Here is a 19,697-nt window from a genome sequence, read left to right as displayed (position 1 = left end):
CATAGCTGTCCCTCTACCAAGCACCCAGCTCCTGCTCCATGCCCATCACAACTTTAACACACACAGACACATAGCTGTCCCTTCTGCTTCTCCACAGCTTCCTGCTTCTCCATGCCCATCACAGCCCACTTTAACACACATCACAGCAGACACATAGCTGTCCCTCTACCAAGCACCCACACATAGCTGTCCCTCTACTGCTTCTCCATGCCCATCACAGCCCACTTTAACACACACAGACCAAGCACCCAGCTTCCTGCTTCTCCATGCCCATCACAGCCCACTTTAACACAACAGACACTCCCTGCACTGCTGTTTCATGTTATCATTTATTCCTCCTTTACCATGAGCAGATTTGTGGCAGCTCACATCTGTGGAGTATACCAACGTAGGATCTTAAATAGCCTGGGCTATAAGAGGGAAGACTGAATTATATTCATCCCATGTAGCTATAGTGCATCCTGTGTAAGGACGTAAAGGCAGGACTAACTGACGTGCTACATTGGATCTTCCAGCCCCTCCAGTAACGTGAACTTGACAGGCAAGTTAATAAAGGGTTAAATAAAAACATGCCATCACAAAACACACACTTGTGCTAAAGTTCCTGGTTTATTGCTCTTGTTAAACACTAGAACATTGCCTCCTTGAATGGAGAACAGAACGGAGCAGAGCAGATCACAGCAGGGTGGGGAGGCCAAGCAGGAATCTCATGTAACGTTTCGTCACAATGTCAGTCAGGTGAAAGCTGTTGAGGCTGTACACTGACAGAGTGGTAAACACGGCATTAAAACAGATGATCATTATGAGTGTCACTGTCAGTCATGCTCATCAAGGATTGTATATAAAGGCTGACGTGGATATAATTGGTACAGTAATCATTTCAATTACACATCTAACCACTGTTCTAGACAGAACAGGAGAGCAGGCAGGGGCACGAAGGAATGGAACGATGACATAATACTCCTTTAACATTCACATGACAACTGAAACCGTGGATTAGTGTGCTCTTCAGACTGAGATTAAAGGGAAGGCAATACTACAAAATGTCCATTGACTATATTCCAGCCGTTGCGGTTGAAGAAGGTGGGGAAGTTATTAGGCAGTAAGCCTTGGAATCCACGCTGTACGAAGTTAACAAGTGACGACACATAGAAGAAGGACATGTCCCTCCTCTTCCTCCTCTTCCACCTGAGGGAGAATAATTGTACTTGGAACTCCTGCAGAGAACTGAAGACCAAAGTTCTCCTCCACTCACCTATCTGGAAGAAGGTGACATCAGACTTGACCCCTTGGCCTGCCCCCGTGCTGGCTGCGACCTCCACACTGTAACGGATCCCTGGAGCCAGGATGGGGATCAGCAAGGAGAAGGTAGAGCCGTCCACCGTACGGTTGATATGGTATCTGCTCTCATTCCCCAAACACCAGATCTGACAGGACAGAGGGAGAGAAGACCTTATAACTGTGTTCTGATGGTGGTGTGACAAGTATGTCAAGTTGCTGGTTGATGCTAAAGCAACATTTCAGCACACAGTGCAGATTGAACTATTCCACCCTAGTATTCCACATATAAAAATACTGGGACACATTTTTCTGTTTTTTGGGGGGTGTGTTCCACACAGAGTCAGTATTATCTGTGGTAGCCATAACCCCCTGCCTCAGTGAGTGAACCCTAACCCCATGAAAAACAAAGTGTGGATTAGTAATCACCTCCATAATCCTACTGCAGCAGCTCAGGGCTGGCAGCCACTCACAGGGAGGAGAGAGGGCTCTCTCAGGTTAACTCAATCCAGGGCTCTATCAGGCTAACTCAATCCAGGGATTTCTCTATCTAACTCAACCCAGGGCTCTATCAGGCTAACTCAATCCAGGGATTTCTCTAGCTAACTCAACCCAGGGCTCTCTCAGGCTAACACAATCCAGGGCTCTCTCAGGCTAACTCAATCCAGGGTCACACAGAGCTTCATACATTCACCTCAGCGTGAGGGTGGCTAACCCCAACATCTCTAACCTGGCTAACCCCAACAACCTGAACCGGGCTAACCTCAACATCTTTAACCTGGGTAACCCCAACATCCCCCTCCCATAAGATAACAGTGGGTGGGTGGGTGGGTAGGGTGGGTAGGTAGGTAGGTAGGTAGGTAGGTAGGTAGGTAGGTAAGTAGGTAGGTAGGTAGGTAGGTAGGTAGGTAGGTAGGTAGGTAGGTAGGTAGGTATGTAGGTATTGTAAAGCCCCAGAAGCCTGTGTGGCTGTTTGAGGAATTGCGTCGGTTGGAAGAAGTGCCGCTAGCGACGAGACGCAGTAATGACCGAGGAACGCTCCCCGTGTCGGATTTAACAACCATGAAATTACTCTAAACCGTATCGCCAGAAAACATTTACCTGGAAAATGAACAGTGGCTTAACTTTTAAACAGACTGTGCAGTATCTCCCCTTCCATCACTAAACTACATTCCCTGTGACAAAAAAAACTTTCCAATTAAAATGGCCGTACTCACACAGCATGTTATATGAGGAGTGTGCTGGTCGCAGAGAGGGGGCAATAAAAAACATACTTATGTGTGGACACAGAGAGGAGGGTGTGTGGAGGAGAGGGCAGAGAGAGGAGGGTGTGTGGAGGAGAGGGCAGAGAGAGGAGGAGAGGGCAGAGAGAGGAGGGTGTGGAGGAGAAGGCAGAGAGAGGAGGGTGTGGAGGAGAGGGCAGAGAGATGTATGGATGCAATGTATGGATATAGTGTAAGGATATATTGTATGGATATATTATACGCCAATAATGTATGGATCAGTTTATGGCTGTAATGTATGGATATAATGTATGGCTATACTGTATGCCAATAATGTATGGATAGAGTTTATGGCTATAATGTAAGGCTATAATGTAAGTATATAATGCATGGATATAATGTATGGATGTAACGTATGGATTTAATGTATGGCTATACTGTGTCTATGATGTATGGATATAATGTATAGCTTTAATACAGGGCAATAATGTGTGGATACAATATTTGGCTATAATGTAGGACTATAATGTATGGATCCAATATATGTATATAATGTAAGGATATAATGTATGGCTACAATGTATGGCTATAATGCATGGATACAATGACTGGATATAATGTATGCCAATAATGTATGGATCAGTTTATGGCTTTAACATATTGATTTAATGTATGGCTATACTGTATGTCTACAATGCATGGCTTTAATGTAGGGATATAATGTATGGATACAATATTTGGCTATAATGTATGGATACAATGTATGGATATAATGTAAGGATATAATGTATGGATACAATGTATGGCTATAATGTATGGATACAATGACTGGATATAATGTATGGCTGTAATGCAGGGCTAAAATATATGGATACATGTATGGATATAATGTGTGGCTATAATGTAGGGCTATAATGATGTACATAATGTATAGCTATAATGTATTGATACAATGTATGGCTATAATGTAGGGCTTTAATGTATGGATACAATGTATGGATATAATGTAAGGATATAATGTGTGGCAATAATGCATGGCTGTTATAATGTATGGATACAATGTATGGATATAATGTAAGGATATAATGTGTGGCAATAATGCATGGCTATTATAATGTATGGATACAATGTATACCTATTATGTATGAATACATTGTATGGCTATGCTGTATGGCTATATTGCATGGTTAGATGTATGGGTATAATGTATGGCTATAATGTATGGGTATAACGTATGGCTATAATATAGGGCTATAATGTATGGCTGTATAGATAATACATCAGGTAGTCTAGACCTTGAGTAGCCTACTAGTGAATAATAATAATCCACTAAGGCCCTCAAATTGAAATCTGGACCTGGAAGCCATCCACTTGGTCACACTGGTTGAATCAATGCTGTTTCCACGTCATTTCAATGTGGAAGAGACGTAGAAAGTGGGCAATCCCCCCCTCCCATTCTTCTGAAAACCAGCAGGAACGGGACCTCGTAGGGTAAGAGTTGAATTCCCCTGCACTAAGGAATAGAGAGAGCCTTCCAGGACAACTAAGACATTGTATACATCTATCTAGTCCACAAGATGACACTGTTTCACAACCATTTCCAACCGCCAACACACAGTAACATCCTACTGTCTCTTCTACACCTGAGATCACTAGGCACAAAGGAAGAAGATAACCTCTACCTATGTATCATACCATTACATATTATTATCATACCATTATCATACCACCTGTATCTCCGTTGTCTCACTCTGTGCTACAAATATTTACATGGTGCTACAGTAGATATAACATACAGACCAACATGTTGTTATTGTAGATATATCCTACAGACCAACATGTTATTATAGTAGATGTATCCTACAGACCAACATGTTGTTCTAGTAGATATACCCTACAGACCAACATGTTGTTATAGTAGATATACCCTACAGACCAACATGTTGTTATAGTAGATATACCCTACAGACCAACATGTTGTTATAGTAGATATATCCTACAGACCAACATGTTGTTATAGTAGATATATATCCTACAGACCAACATGTTGTTATAGTAGATATACCCTACAGACCAACATGTTGTTATAGTAGATATATCCTACAGACCAACATGTTGTTATAGTAGATATATCCTACGTACACTACCTTAGTACACTACTGTACCCCAGTACACTACCTTAGTACACTACGGTACCCCAGTACACTACCTTAGTACACTACTGTACCCCAGTACACTACCTTAGTACACTACTGTACCCCAGTACACTAACTTAGCACACTACTGTACCCCAGTACACTACCTTAGTACACTACTGTACCCCAGTACACTACCTTAGTACACTACCTTAGTACACTACCTTAGTACACTACTGTACCCCAGTACACTACCTTAGTACACTACTGTACCCCAGTACACTACCTTAGTACACTACTGTACCCCAGTACACTACCTTAGTACACTACCTTAGTACACTACTGTACCCTACCTTAGTACACTACTGTACCCCAGTACACTACCTTTGACCACTCTCAGAGTATGTAGAGGAATTTGGGAGTCCCTGCCAGTGTTCTCACCTTGTACTCCTGGACCACCCCATTCTGCTCCTCCTCTGGAGGCGGTTGCCAGGAGACCACAATGGCGGTCCCATTGTCCCCACTCTCTGAGACGGTAACCCCACGAGGGGCTGCACTGGGAGCTGGGGACAGACAGATGGACACAACAACACGTTAATGTAATACACCATCAACAGTAACACACACTGTCTGCTCTCTCCTCACTTCTACTGCTCTCATAAATGGATCCTATCCAGAAGAGAACAGAAGTAGAAATAACAGAGTCACGGACTGTCTCTATTCACTAGGTGTCTGTACTAAAATGACTGTTTTTCTTTGTTCAGAGAAAGTATTTGGGGAAATTAAAGAAAATCACTGTTTTTTCAAACAAGGAGAACGATGATTGCAATGTTTACGCTTGGAGGGGGTGTGTGTTGATTCTACACTAATGAGCATAACTAAAGTGATTTAATCATGACAACATACAGCATAACACTCTTAATCTCGTTCTGATTCACTGTAATGAAATCACGCATTTCTGGGAGTGAGGGCATCGTGTTTGAACTCTGAAAACAATTAGCAACAGAATTAGCCACAAAAGCAACAGGGAGAAATGAAAACACACACCCACACACACATTTTGGCAAACTATCTTTATTTCAGTCAGCTCCTCTCTCATTCATTCCACATGACAATCATGATGCTTCACTCTGGGATGCACCCACACCCCGGGAGATTTCCACAATCAAACAATCACAACCTATCAACAAAGATATTTGTTAGATATTACTTGGTAGATGTTACTGCACTGCCGGAGCTAGAAGCACAAACATTTTCGCTACACTCGCAATAACTGCATGTCTGCTAATCACGTGTATGTGACCAATACAATTTGATTTGATTTGATTCGCACAGCACTGATGTGAACGTAGCATTTGGGTTCATCAACCTCTGGGTATAACAGGACGTTTTCAAACAGTACAACATCTGGCCCGAACACGCCAGAAAACACCACAGGACATAATATGATCATTTAATCGCAACGTCTGCTGGGAACAGCTGTTGTTCTCACACACATGCAGAGTCGCAAAGGTCACAGACAAACTCGGCTCACAGGACAGGTTGTTTGGTTTGGGAGTGTTTGTTGTTAAGTTACAAGTGGTTGCCTGTTTGCCACTGGTTCTGTATAGGTCCAATGAGAGAGTGGTTCTCTATAGGTCCAGTGAGAGAGTGGTTCTGTATAGGTCCAGTGACAGAGTGGTTCTCTATAGGTCCAGTGAGAGAGTGGTCGTGTATAGGTCCAGTGACAGAGTGGTTCTCTATAGGTCCAGTGAGAGAGTGGTTCTGTATAGGTCCAGTGAGAGAGTGGTCCTGTATAGGTCCAGTGAGAGAGTGGTCGTGTATAGGTCCAGTGAGAGAGTGGTCCTGTATATGTCCAGTGACATAGTGGTCCTGTATATGGTCCAGTGACAGAGTGGTCCTGTATAGGTCCAGTGAGAGAGTGGTCCTGTATAGGTCCAGTGAGAGAGTGGTTCTGTATAGGTCCAGTGAGAGAGTGGTCCTCTATAGGTCCAGTGAGAGAGTGGTTCTGTATAGGTCCAGTGAGAGAGTGGTCCTGTATAGATCCAGTGAGAGAGTGGTTCTGTATAGGTTCAGTGAGAGAGTGGTTCTGTATAGGTCCAGTGAGAGAGTGGTTCTCTATAGGTCCAGTGAGAGAGTGGTCCTGTATAGGTCCAGTGAGAGAGTGGTCCTGTATAGGTCCAGTGAGAGAGTGGTCCTGTATAGGTCCAGTGAGAGAGTGGTTCTGTATAGGTCCAGTGAGAGAGTGGTCCTGTATAGGTCCAGTGAGAGAGTGGTTCTGTATAGGTCCAGTGAGAGAGTGGTCCTGTATAGGTCCAGTGAGAGACTGGTCCTGTATAGGTCCAGTGAGAGAGTGGTTCTGTATATGTCCAGTGACAGAGTGGTCCTGTATAGGTCTAGTGTGAAAGTGGTTCTGTATAGGTCCAGTGAGAGAGTGGTCCTGTATAGGTCCAGTGAGAGAGTGGTCCTGTATAGGTCCAGTGAAAGAGTGGTCCTGTATAGGTCCAGTGAGAGAGTGGTCCTGTATAGGTCCAGTGTGAAAGTGGTACTGTATAGGTCCAGTGAGAGAGTGGTCCTGTATACGTCCAGTGACAGAGTGGTCCTGTATAGGTCCAGTGAGAGAGTGGTCCTGTATAGGTCCAGTGACAGAGTGGTCCTGTATAGGTCCAGTGAGAGAGTGGTCCTGTATAGGTCCAGTGAGAGAGTGGTCCTGTATAGGTCCAGTGAGAGAGTGGTCCTGTATAGGTCCAGTGGTGGTCTGTATAGGTCCAGTGACAGAGAGGTTCTGTATAGGTCCAGTGAGAGAGTGGTCCTGTATAGGTCCAGTGAGAGAGTGGTCCTGTATAGGTCCAGTGAGAGAGTGGTCCTGTATAGGTCCAGTGAGAGAGTGGTACTGTATATGTCCAGTGAGAGAGTGGTCTGGTGGTGAACTGCTAGGAAACCCAGGTGCTAATGAGTCCTACCACTAATCACATGGACTTGCAATCCTTCACAAACACAGAGCTGCTCTCCAAAGACAAACACAGACAGACAGACAGACAGACAGACAGACAGACAGACAGACAGACAGACAGACAGACAGACAGACATGTCCACCCACCTTCCTCCAGGGTCTTGGCTATCTTGACCTCACTGTCTGTTCCCTGGAACTCGTTGAAGAAGGGGCGAACTTTGAACTCGTAGGTGACTCCCTTCCTGAGCTGGGTTACCACAGTACTGTCCTCCCCTGGGGTCCTCACCTCAAACACAGTCCAGTCACTCCTCTGATGCCCCTCTGGAGAGGTTCGGTACATCACCTTATAACCCTGGATGTACTGAGACTGCTGCTCCACCTAGTGGCCAGGGGAGAAGACAACACACACACATATACACACACACAGACACACAGGTCAGCTTGACTCTATTTAGGTGCTCTGAGTGACTCTACAGTGGAAAGTCTCTCTTCATCGTTCTGGAACTCATTATCAATAGACAGTTCAGTTGTTGCTTTAGGCCAGTTTAACTAACGTGGCTGTCCCTGGCTGGCTGGCTGGCTGGCTGGCTGGCTGGCTAGTGGGGACAGGAGTGCTAACTCATCAAATGGCCCATCCACCCATCTATCCCTCCATCCCTCTGTCTGTGTGTGGCCAGTGGAGCGGATCCGTTTGGAGCGTCAGCGATGTGTGGAACCCACAATGCACCATGAGATCATAGCCCAGAGGTTCCTGAGAGTCTGGTCCTGGTTAGAGGGGGCTAGAAAAGGGCGCCCAGAACAGCCCGGCCAGTCTCCTCCTGACTTACTGAAAACTGTAGTCTAGAATCAGGGGGACAGTGCAGCCTCTCATACTAACTGACATACACACATCAGGGGACAGGACAGGTTGAAGGTACAGAGAGAGACTTGATGGCAAACATCATATTGTATATTGGTTAAGGTAGATATTGATTTGGAAATGTTCTGGACAGTCAGTCACAGTCACAGTCAGTTAGTCATTTAAAGTCAGTTACAGTCAGTTTCAGTCAGTCACAGTCAGTTACAGTCAGTTACAGTCAGTCACAGTCAGTTACAGTCAGTTAGTCATTTAAAGTCAGTCACAGTCAGTCACAGTCAGTCACAGTCAGTCACAAGCAGTTATAGTCAGTCACAGTCAGTCATAGTCAGTTACAGTCAGTCATAGTCAGTTATAGTCAGTCATAGTCAGTCACAGTCACTTATAGTCAGTCACAGTCAGTCACAGTCAGTCATTGTCAGTCACAGTCAGTTATAGTCAGTCATAGTCAGTCATAGCCAGTTATAGTCAGTTATAGTCAGTCACAGCCAGTCAGTCAGTAATAGTCAGTCACAGTCAGTCACAGTCAGTCATAGTCAGTCACAGTCAGTTATAGTCAGTCATAGTCAGTCACAGTCAGTTATAGTCCGTCATAGTCAGTTACAGTCAGTCATAGTCAGTCACAGTCAGTTATAGTCCGTCATAGTCAGTTACAGTCAGTCACAGTCAGTTATAGTCAGTCACAGTCAGTCAAAGTCAGTTACAGTCAGTTACAGTCAGTTATAGTCAGTTATAGTCAGTCAGTCAGTTATAGTCAGTCACAGTCAGTCACAGTCAGTTATAGTCAGTTACAGTCAGTTATAGTCAGTCACAGTCAGTCACAGTCAGTTATAGTCAGTTATAGTCAGTCACAGTCTGTTATAGTCAGTCACAGTCACAGTCAGTTAAAGTCAGTCATAGTCAGTTATAGTCAGTCAAAGTCAGTCACAGTCAGTCACAGTCAGTTATAGTCAGTTACAGTCAGTTATAGTCAGTCATAGTCAGTTATAGTCAGTTATAGTCAGTCACAGTCAGTCACTCACTCATAGTCAGTCACAGTCAGTTATAGTCCCTCATAGTACTATAACTGTACTATAACTGTTATAGCCAGTTAGAGTCAGTCACAGTCACTTATAGTCAGTCACAGTCAGTCACAGTCAGTCATAGTCAGTCACAGTCAGTTATAGTCCGTCATAGTCAGTTACAGTCAGTCATAGTCAGTCACAGTCAGTTATAGTCCGTCATAGTCAGTTACAGTCAGTCACAGTCAGTCACAGTCAGTTATAGTCAGTCACAGTCAGTCACAGTCTGTCACAGTCAGTTACAGTCAGTTACAGTCAGTTATAGTCAGTCACAGTCAGTTATAGTCAGTCACAGTCACAGTCAGTTAAAGTCAGTTATAGTCAGTTATAGTCAGTCAGTCAGTTATAGTCAGTCACAGTCAGTCACAGTCAGTTACAGTCAGTTATAGTCAGTCACAGTCAGTCACAGTCAGTTACAGTCAGTCACAGTCAGTTATAGTCAGTCACAGTCAGTTATAGTCAGTCACAGTCACAGTCAGTTAAAGTCAGTCATAGTCAGTTATAGTCAGTCACAGTCAGTTATAGTCAGTCACAGTCAGTCACAGTCAGTTATAGTCAGTTACAGTCAGTTATAGTCAGTCACAGTCAGTCACAGTCAGTTACAGTCAGTCACAGTCAGTTATCGTTAGTCAAAGTCAGTTATAGTCAGTCACAGTCAGTCACAGTCACAGTCAGTTAAAGTCAGTCATAGTCAGTTATAGTCAGTTAAAGTCAGTCACAGTCAGTTACAGTCAGTTACAGTCAGTTATAGTCAGTTATAGTCAGTCAGTCAGTTATAGTCAGTCACAGTCAGTCACAGTCAGTTATAGTCAGTTACAGTCAGTTATAGTCAGTCACAGTCAGTCACAGTCAGTTATAGTCAGTTACAGTCAGTTATAGTCAGTCACAGTCAGTTATAGTCAGTCACAGTCAGTCACAGTCAGTCACAGTCAGTTATAGTCATAGTCAGTTATAGTCAGTTATAGTCAGTCACAGTCAGTTAAAGTCAGTTACAGTCAGTTATAGTCAGTTACAGTCAGTCACAGTCAGTCACAGTCAGTCACAATCACAGTCAGTTAAAGTCAGTCATAGTCAGTTATAGTCAGTTATAGTCAGTCACAGTCAGTCACAGTCAGTCACAGTCAGTTGTAGTCAGTCAGTCAGTTATAGTCAGTTATAGTCAGTTATAGTCAGTCACAGTCAGTCATAGTCAGTCAAAGTCAGTCATAGTCAGTTATAGTCAGTTATAGTCAGTCACAGTCAGTCACAGTCAGTCACAGTCAGTTGTAGTCAGTCAGTCAGTTATAGTCAGTTATAGTCAGTTATAGTCAGTCAAAGTCAGTCATAGTCAGTCAAAGTCAGTCAAAGTCAGTTATAGTCAGTTATAGTCAGTCACAGTCAGTCACAGTCAGTCACAGTCAGTTGTAGTCAGTCAGTCAGTTATAGTCAGTTATAGTCAGTTATAGTCAGTCAAAGTCAGTCATAGTCAGTCAAAGTCAGTCACAGTCAGTTACAGTCAGTCATAGTCAGTCACAGTCAGGTATAGTCAGTTACAGTCAGTCACAGTCAGTCATAGTCAGTCACAATCACAGTCAGTTAAAGTCATTCATAGTCAGTTATAGTCAGTTATAGTCAGTCACGGTCAGTCACAGTCAGTTATAGTCAGTCACAGTCAGTTATAGTCAGTCACAGTCAGTTATAGTCATTTACAGTCAGTCATAGTCAGTCATAGTCAGTCACAATCACAGTCAGTTATAGTCAGTCATAGTCAGTTATAGTCAGTTATAGTCAGTCAGTCATAGTCAGTCACAATCACAGTCAGTTATAGTCAGTCATAGTCAGTTATAGTCAGTTATAGTCAGTCACAGTCAGTTGTAGTCAGTCAGTCAGCCATAGTCAGTCACAGTCAGTTATAGTCAGTCACAGTCAGTCACAGTCAGTCACAGTCAGTCACAGTCAGTCATAGTCAGTTATAGTCAGTTACAGTCAGTTATAGTCAGTTATAGTCAGTTACAGTCAGTTATAGTCAGTTATAGTCAGTCACAGTCAGTTGTAGTCAGTCAGTCAGCCATAGTCAGTCACAGTCAGTTATAGTCAGTCACAGTCAGTCACAGTCAGTCATAGTCAGTTATAGTCAGTTACAGTCAGTTATAGTCAGTTATAGTCAGTTACAGTCAGTTATAGTCAGTTATAGTCAGTCACAGTCAGTCATAGTCAGTCACATTCAGTTATAGTCCGTTACAGTCAGTTATAGTCAGTTATAGTCAGTCACAGTCAGTTATAGTCAGTCACAGTCAGTTATAGTCAGTTACAGTCAGTCACAGTCAGTCATAGTCAGTCACAATCACAGTCAGTTATAGTCAGTCATAGTCAGTTATAGTCAGTTATAGTCAGTCACAGTCAGTTATAGTCAGTCACAGTCAGTTATAGTCAGTTATAGTCAGTCAGTCAGTCAGCCATAGTCAGTCACAGTCAGTTATAGTCAGTCACAGTCAGTCACAGTCAGTCACAGTCAGTCATAGTCAGTTATAGTCAGTTACAGTCAGTTATAGTCAGTTATAGTCAGTTACAGTCAGTTATAGTCAGTCAGTCAGTTATAGTCAGTTATAGTCAGTCACAGTCAGTCACAGTCAGTCGTAGTCAGTCGTAGTCAGTCAAAGTCAGTCATAGTCAGTCACAGTCAGTCACAGTCAGTCACAATCAGTTACAGTCAGTTATAGTCAGTTATAGTCAGTCACAGTCAGTTATAGTCAGTCACAGTCAGTTATAGTCAGTTACAGTCAGTCACAGTCAGTCATAGTCAGTCACAATCACAGTCAGTTATAGTCAGTCATAGTCAGTTATAGTCAGTTATAGTCAGTCACAGTCAGTCAGCCATAGTCAGTCACAGCCAGTTATAGTCAGTCACAGTCAGTCACAGTCAGTTATAGTCAGTTAAAGTCAGTCATAGTCAGTTATAGTCAGTTATAGTCAGTCACGGTCAGTCATAGTCAGTTATAGTCAGTTATAGTCAGTTACAGTCAGTTACTAATCCGAATACTATTATGTTACTGTATATGTACTAATCAGATTACTAAATGTTACTGTATATGTATGAGTTTTTTCTTGATCCTAGTAATGAAAATAATGTGTGTGAACGTGGGCAAAAGTTAGAACAATGACTGTCTGTTCCTTGGTACAAAACTTCAGACTGCTATTTGAATGCTTATCTACTCGAAAAGGCCTTGAGTCATAAATTATATTAAATTTTTAGGGAGGCGGATGTGGGTAGGCTGGAGAGACAGCCTTTGTACTGGAACGGATGTGGCACGGATTGGGGCTGGAACTAAGGATGTCATTTTCAGTTTATAACCTGTGGTAACCTGTATTGTGGCAGTACTCTCTTGATTAAAGGCTGTTACTTGACTTTTAAGACTGGGCTCTGTCCATTCCTATAAAATAAGGGTCTTACAAATTCTTATGAATTGACAGTGTTTAATTTTGATTGGGAATTAAAACAGAGGAATTAAATTCCTTCAACAAATGTACTGTAGTGTACTGTACTCTACTGTAGTGTACTGTAATGTACTTTACTGTAATGTACTCTAGTGTACTGTACTATACTGTACTGTACCATAGTTTACTGTACTATAGTGTACTGTACTCTAGTGCAGTGTAATTTAGTGTAGTGTACTGTACTCTAGCGTATTTTAGTGTACTGTACTATCTGTATATGGGAAGTAGTCTGACTATCAAGAAGTAGCAGATAAGATATATATAAAACAGGTGAGGATAAATTAGGCTTGGTGAGAAGGCAGGGTAATTCTAGGCGATCAGAATAATTGAACCTGTACGATGCTGAAAGAAATTAATATCCAAAAAGGATAGGTTAACTTAGTCTAGAGTAGTGAGATATGATATATTAACATTGAAAGTCCCAAAAAGAATATCCTACGGGTGAAATGTAATGTCCGATCAAAAGTCTTCTATAGACGTGGTTCACAGGAAGGAAAATACATACTGGCTAATTTTAAAGACACACACACATAATAAAGTAATTAAGTAACGGTAAATTGCAAATTCGTAGAAAGACACGCACATAGGATTTAAAATGAAATATAGAAAGGCATAGATAAGTGATTAAATACCATAGCTAAGTAACTGTAAGGATGTTTGGAAATTCCTCAAAGAAAGTGTCGGAAACTAGCAGGAGATTATAGGAGAACCGTTATAGGAGAACAAAGAGAATGGAAAGGAGGCGTCCAAAATCTGACTCAGACAAAGAACCTGAATGGAAGCTGATTTTACTAATATAGCCAGGAAGGGTTTTAAATTAGGACGATTTTCTGGGAATTCTCGGTGTCAAAGTTTTGCGACTAAAGACAATTGTAATAATATAATTATTGGCGGGGAAACACAATCATTTTAATGGCGGGACACCTAGGTATGTATTTCAGCTTTGAAACCGATAGACTAAAATTGATTTTAGATTGTAATTCACCTATTTGCATGTTTTGCCTGAAAAATACGATCGCCAGTGTATGTATAAAATATGAACTAAAACGTTAATAGGTATTTTAGACTCAAATTGAAAAAAGAAATCATTAAAAATAATGGCGAGACAATACACTATTTTTCCCAAAATGATCTGGTGGAATAATGTATTGAGATGGGAGTTGTATTTAAATAAATGTATCATAGAAGAGAAAGTCACCTAAAGTTAAATGTAGGGAATAACGGAGAGATACGATACAATTTCGTGGATGTTATAGCTCTTTTTTGAATCGACTGACATACGATAAATTTAGCACAAAACATGGTACGTTTAAATGTTAGGGTATAGAAAGTTGAGAAGTTTGGTTGGTTTTACTCTGTTGATTAGAATTTAAAACTGAACTCAATCTGAATAGGGAATATATATTTTACAGAGGCAGGCAGATTTGCGTCGTCATTTCACGTTGAACAACATCGTTCCTCAAATTTAAACAGAAAAGGGGTTGTGGCATTTAGAGGGAAAATGCGTGCATTATAGCTTAGAGTTACTTTTCAAAAGTGGCTTAAAGTTCCAAATATTTTTTTTTAAAGGAGAAGTATCGTAAAGATAGTCTGAAAAGATGCTACAGCTTGCAGCGGAAGTGCTAGGCACTCAATGGGCTATATAGTGCAACGCTTTGGACTATACAATAGGTAAGAATCATTTAATCGTAAAAAGTTGTGAGTGTTTTTCCGAGTATTGATATTTGGTTAGGTAACGGCAGTGAATTCGAACAAGTTAACGTATTCTAAAAATACTATCTGTTTTTCATTACGGGAACAAGTATCTGTCTTATCTTAAAGGGACAGTGCACGTTTATCACAGTAGTTTGAGTGCATGGCAGTATATAAAATATTTTGTGACGACAATTTGAAGATAGACTGAATGAGTTACATGAAAGATTGAGAGATTTAAAACGAATGATGTGAAGGGATTATCAGAATTATTAGGCTATGAGAAAGGTAGACTGGATGTCTGTATTGTAAAACATCGTGATAATGGATTCTGATGGTTGTCAATTCCGGGTTTGATTGTTTATGTAACACCAGTGAAGTTGAGCACTGTTTCCATTGTGTAGAACCACGTTAGGGTATTTAAAGTTGAAAAGCAACCTCTATAGAAAAACATAACTGCATATGTTTTGGGAAATTAGCTAGGTTGAATTTGGTTATTCAAGCTTTTCCCCTGATACATAGAAATCTGTAACAGGGGCAAGTTGTTTTTTTTCTCGAGGAACTAACAGATGTAAACATGAGTCTGAGTAAATTTATCATCTGAAGCATTATAGTAGTGAGTTTTTGTATAGTTTGTTTTTTTGCTGATAAAAGTGGTTTGTTAATTTGTTTACTGGTTATGGTCAATTTTAGGGTTTGATTTAACTTAATTAAACATTGTGTTCTGGTGTGTTTAAGTAGGATTCTTTATTCCGGGACGGATGGAAGTTATCTATAATAAGTAAATAAAAGGAGCCATGGGAGAATGCGACTGCATTTTTATTAAATATCTGGGATTAAATTACGGATTTTTTTACACTGAGAAATGTACGACATTTGCGGCAGAGGGAAAAAGTAATGCATTGGATAATAATGTTATCAGGTTAATTGTATCTAAGGGTGGCATGTTCATTTAAGTAAACATATACGTAGACGATGTTTAAAACTTATGATTAATGATTTGAGTCAAAGGGGAATTATCATTAGGTTTAGTTATAGTTCACTTTTGAGTTTCTGAATCGAAGTAGCATAGTGAATGCTAGTTAGGCGTGTTGTGTCTCACTTTCAGAAATTTCCTGGGATTATAACCTTGGGGAGAATGGGGGAGATAGCGGCCATAAACGAACAAATTGAAAAAGATCTGGAAGTCTTGATTATCCATCAAGGTTTGCAAATATATACACATAAAACATTTGTTAGGACTATTTGTTTTAGTGCAAAGCTATTTTAAAGAGGCACGCTCACATATGGAACCTTATGAGTTTTTATTTTATGAGTTTTAGTTACACAAGTGATTTTTTTATTTTAAGGCTAAAGGGTTCTTTAATATGTCTAATGTAGTATGGAACATGACTATAAAAGGGTGGTATGACCTATTGACCTTATTATGGCTATTTTTGGAGTCTGATCAGCCCCGAGGGAGAGCCATTTGTATAATGAATTGTGGTCAGTTGGGTTACTAATTTTAATATAAATGAGTTATAATGGAGTTTTAGATTGGGGTTTAGAATTATTTTTGAATCACTGAAGAGAAAGTGTTTCAGGATTCCGATTTACAATATTAGCTGTGAAGTTTTTTGAATTGGCTATTGTGGATTTGATGTTACAACAGAAAATTCAACAAATGTACTGTAGTGTACTGTACTCTACTGTTGTGTACTGTAATGTACTTTACTGTAATGTACTCTAGTGTACTGTACTATACTGTAGTGTATTGTACTCTAGTGCACTGTAATTTAGTGTAGTGTACTGTACTCTAGCGTATTTTACTGTACTGTATTTCAGTGCACTGTACTGTAGTGTACTGTAGTGTACTCTCTAGTGTAGTGTATTATCATCCATGTGTAAGGCAGGCAGACCTTGCTTATAAAGTTTTAGATATTTATTTTTTATCCCTCCTATAAAATGTGCTGTCAGCTCAGGTGGTCTTCATTAGGCTCAGAAAAGTGCAAGCGTTAAGCAGAAACACATAAGAACAACATACAAGCTAGAAACTGCCATGAGATTGGATTTAACCCCCCAAAATCGATCAAACCACGGACATGTAAAGAGTGCATGTAAAGTTGTTAGTGACTAATGGTGGAAAACCTAGTTGGTAACTGGCATCAGGCCGTCAGACAGGGTAACTGGGCATCAGGCCGTCAGACAGGGTAACTGGGCATCAGGCCGTCAGACAGGGTAACTGGGCATCAGGCCGTCAGATAGGGTAACTGGGCATCAGGCCGTCAGACAGGGTAGCAGGGAACCAGGCCGTCAGACAGGGTAACTGGGCATCAGGCCGTCAGACAGGGTAGCTGTGCACCAGGCCGTCAGACAGGGTAGCTGTGCACCAGGCCGTCAGACAGGGTAACTGTGCACCAGGCCGTCAGACAGGGTAACTGGGCATCAGGCCGTCAGACAGGTTAACTGGGAGACGGGCTGTCAGACATGGTAACTGGGAGACGGCTGTCAGACATGGTAACTGGGCACCAGGCCGTCAGACAGGGTAACTGGGAGACGGCTGTCAGACATGGTAACTGGGCACCAGGCTGTCAGACAGGGTAACTGGGAGACGGCTGTCAGACATGGTAACTGGGCACCAGGCCGTCAGACATGGTAACTGGGCACCAGGCCGTCAGACATGGTAACTGGGCACCAGGCCGTCAGACATGGTAACTGGGCACCAGGCCGTCAGACAGGGTAACTGGGAGACGGGCTGTCAGACATGGTAACTGGGAGACGGCTGTCAGACATGGTAACTGGGAGACGGGCTGTCAGACATGGTAACTGGGAGACGGGCTGTCAGACATGGTAACTGGGAGACGGGCCGTCAGACAGGGTAACTGGGCACCAGGCCGTCAGACAGGGTAACTGGGAGACGGCTGTCAGACATGGTAACTGGGAGACGGCTGTCAGACATGGTAACTGGGCACCAGGCCGTCAGACAGGGTAACTGGGCACCAGGCCGTCAGACAGGGTAACTGGAGTTAACTGGGAGACTGTCAGACATGGTAACTGGGAGACGGCTGTCAGACATGGTAACTGGGCACCAGGCCGTCAGACATGGTAACTGGGCACCAGGCCGTCAGACATGGTAACTGGGCACCAGGCCGTCAGACATGGTAACTGTGCACCAGGGTAACTGGGAGACGGGCTGTCAGACATGGTAACTGGGAGACATGTCAGACATGGTAACTGGGCACCAGGCCGTCAGACAGGGTAACTGGGAGACGGCTAACTGGGCACCAGGCCGACAGGGTAACTGGCAGGGTAACTGGGCACCAGGCCGTCAGACAGGGTAACTGGGCACCAGGCCGTCAGACATGGTAACTGGGCACCAGGCCGTCAGACATGGTAACTGGGCATCAGGCCTGTCAGACATGGTAACTGGGAGGGTAACATGGTAACTGGGCACCAGGCCGTCAGACAGGGTAACTGGGCACCAGGCTGTCAGACATGGTAACTGGGCACCAGGCCGTCAGACATGGTAACTGTGCACCAGGCCGTCAGACAGGGTAACTGGGAGACGGGCTGTCAGACATGGTAACTGGGAGACGGCTGTCAGACATGGTAACTGGGCACCAGGCCGTCAGACAGGGTAACTGGGAGACGGCTGTCAGACATGGTAACTGGGCACCAGGCCGTCAGACAGGGTAACTGGGAGACGGCTGTCAGACATGGTAACTGGGCACCAGGCCGTCAGACAGGGTAACTGGGCACCAGGCCGTCAGACATGGTAACTGGGCACCAGGCCTGTCACCAGACATGGTAACTGGGCACCAGGGCTGTCAGACATGGTAACTGGGCACCAGGGGCACCAGGCCGTCAGACATGGTAACTGGGCACCAGGCCGTCAGACATGGTAACTGGGAGACCAGGCCGTCAGACATGGTAACTGGGAGACGGGCTGTCAGACATGGTAACTGGGAGACGGCTGTCAGACATGGTAACTGGGCACCAGGCCGTCAGACAGGGTAACTGGGAGACGGCTGTCAGACATGGTAACTGGGCACCAGGCCGTCAGACAGGGTAACTGGGCACCAGGCCGTCAGACATGGTAACTGGGCACCAGGCCGTCAGACATGGTAACTGGGCACCAGGCCGTCAGACATGGTAACTGGGCAGACAGGCTGTCAGACATGGTAACTGGGAGACCAGGCTGTCAGACATGGTAACTGGGCACCAGGCCGTCAGACAGGGTAACTGGGCACCAGGCCGTCAGACATGGTAACTGGGCACCAGGCCGTCAGACATGGTAACTGGGCACCAGGCCGTCAGACAAGGTAACTGGGCACCAGGCCGTCAGACATGGTAACTGGGCACCAGGCTGTCAGACATGGTAACTGGAAGACGGCTGTCAGACATGGTAACTGGGCACCAGGCCGTCAGACAGGGTAACTGGGAGACGGCTGTCAGACATGGTAACTGGGAGACGGCTGTCTGGGAGACATGTCAGACATGGTAACTGGGCACCAGGCCGTCAGACAGGGTAACTGGGCTGTCAGACATGGTAACTGGGCACCAGGCCGTCAGACATGGTAACTGGGCACCAGGCTGTCAGACATGGTAACTGGGCACCAGGCTGTCAGACATGGTAACTGGGCACCAGGCCGTCAGACATGGTAACTGGGCACCAGGCCGTCAGACATGGTAACTGGGCACCAGGCTGTCAGACATGGTAACTGGGCACCAGGCCGTCAGACATGGTAACTGGGCACCAGGCCGTCAGTCAGGGCACAGACATGGTAACTGGGCACCAGGCCGTCAGACATGGTAACTGGGCACCAGGCCGTCAGACATGGTAACTGGGAGACGGGCTGTCAGACATGGTAACTGGGAGACGGCTGTCAGACATGGTAACTGGGCACCAGGCCGTCAGACAGGGTAACTGGGCACCAGGCTGTCAGACATGGTAACTGGGCACCAGGCCGTCAGACATGGTAACTGGGCACCAGGCCGTCAGACAGGGTAACTGGGAGACGGCTGTCAGACATGGTAACTGGGAGA

At 43.8% G+C, this 19,697-nt stretch overlaps 1 protein-coding gene across 1 annotated transcript in view; it reads right to left on the bottom strand.

Annotated features, from left to right (window-relative positions):
* LOC135546640 (roundabout homolog 1-like) overlaps positions 1 to 19,697 on the bottom strand; it is a 326,986-nt gene that overhangs the window by 65,238 nt on the left and 242,051 nt on the right. The window contains 3 exon segments of the mRNA XM_064975229.1: positions 1,256 to 1,427; positions 5,078 to 5,199; positions 7,737 to 7,968. Coding sequence (XP_064831301.1) covers positions 1,256 to 1,427; positions 5,078 to 5,199; positions 7,737 to 7,968 — 526 coding nt within the window.

This window comes from Oncorhynchus masou, chromosome 9 (assembly GCF_036934945.1).
Source record: "Oncorhynchus masou masou isolate Uvic2021 chromosome 9, UVic_Omas_1.1, whole genome shotgun sequence".
NCBI classification, from domain to species: domain Eukaryota; kingdom Metazoa; phylum Chordata; class Actinopteri; order Salmoniformes; family Salmonidae; genus Oncorhynchus; species Oncorhynchus masou.
The sequence above is the reverse complement of the archived record's forward strand: the minus strand, read 5'-3'. Positions and strand labels throughout refer to the sequence as shown.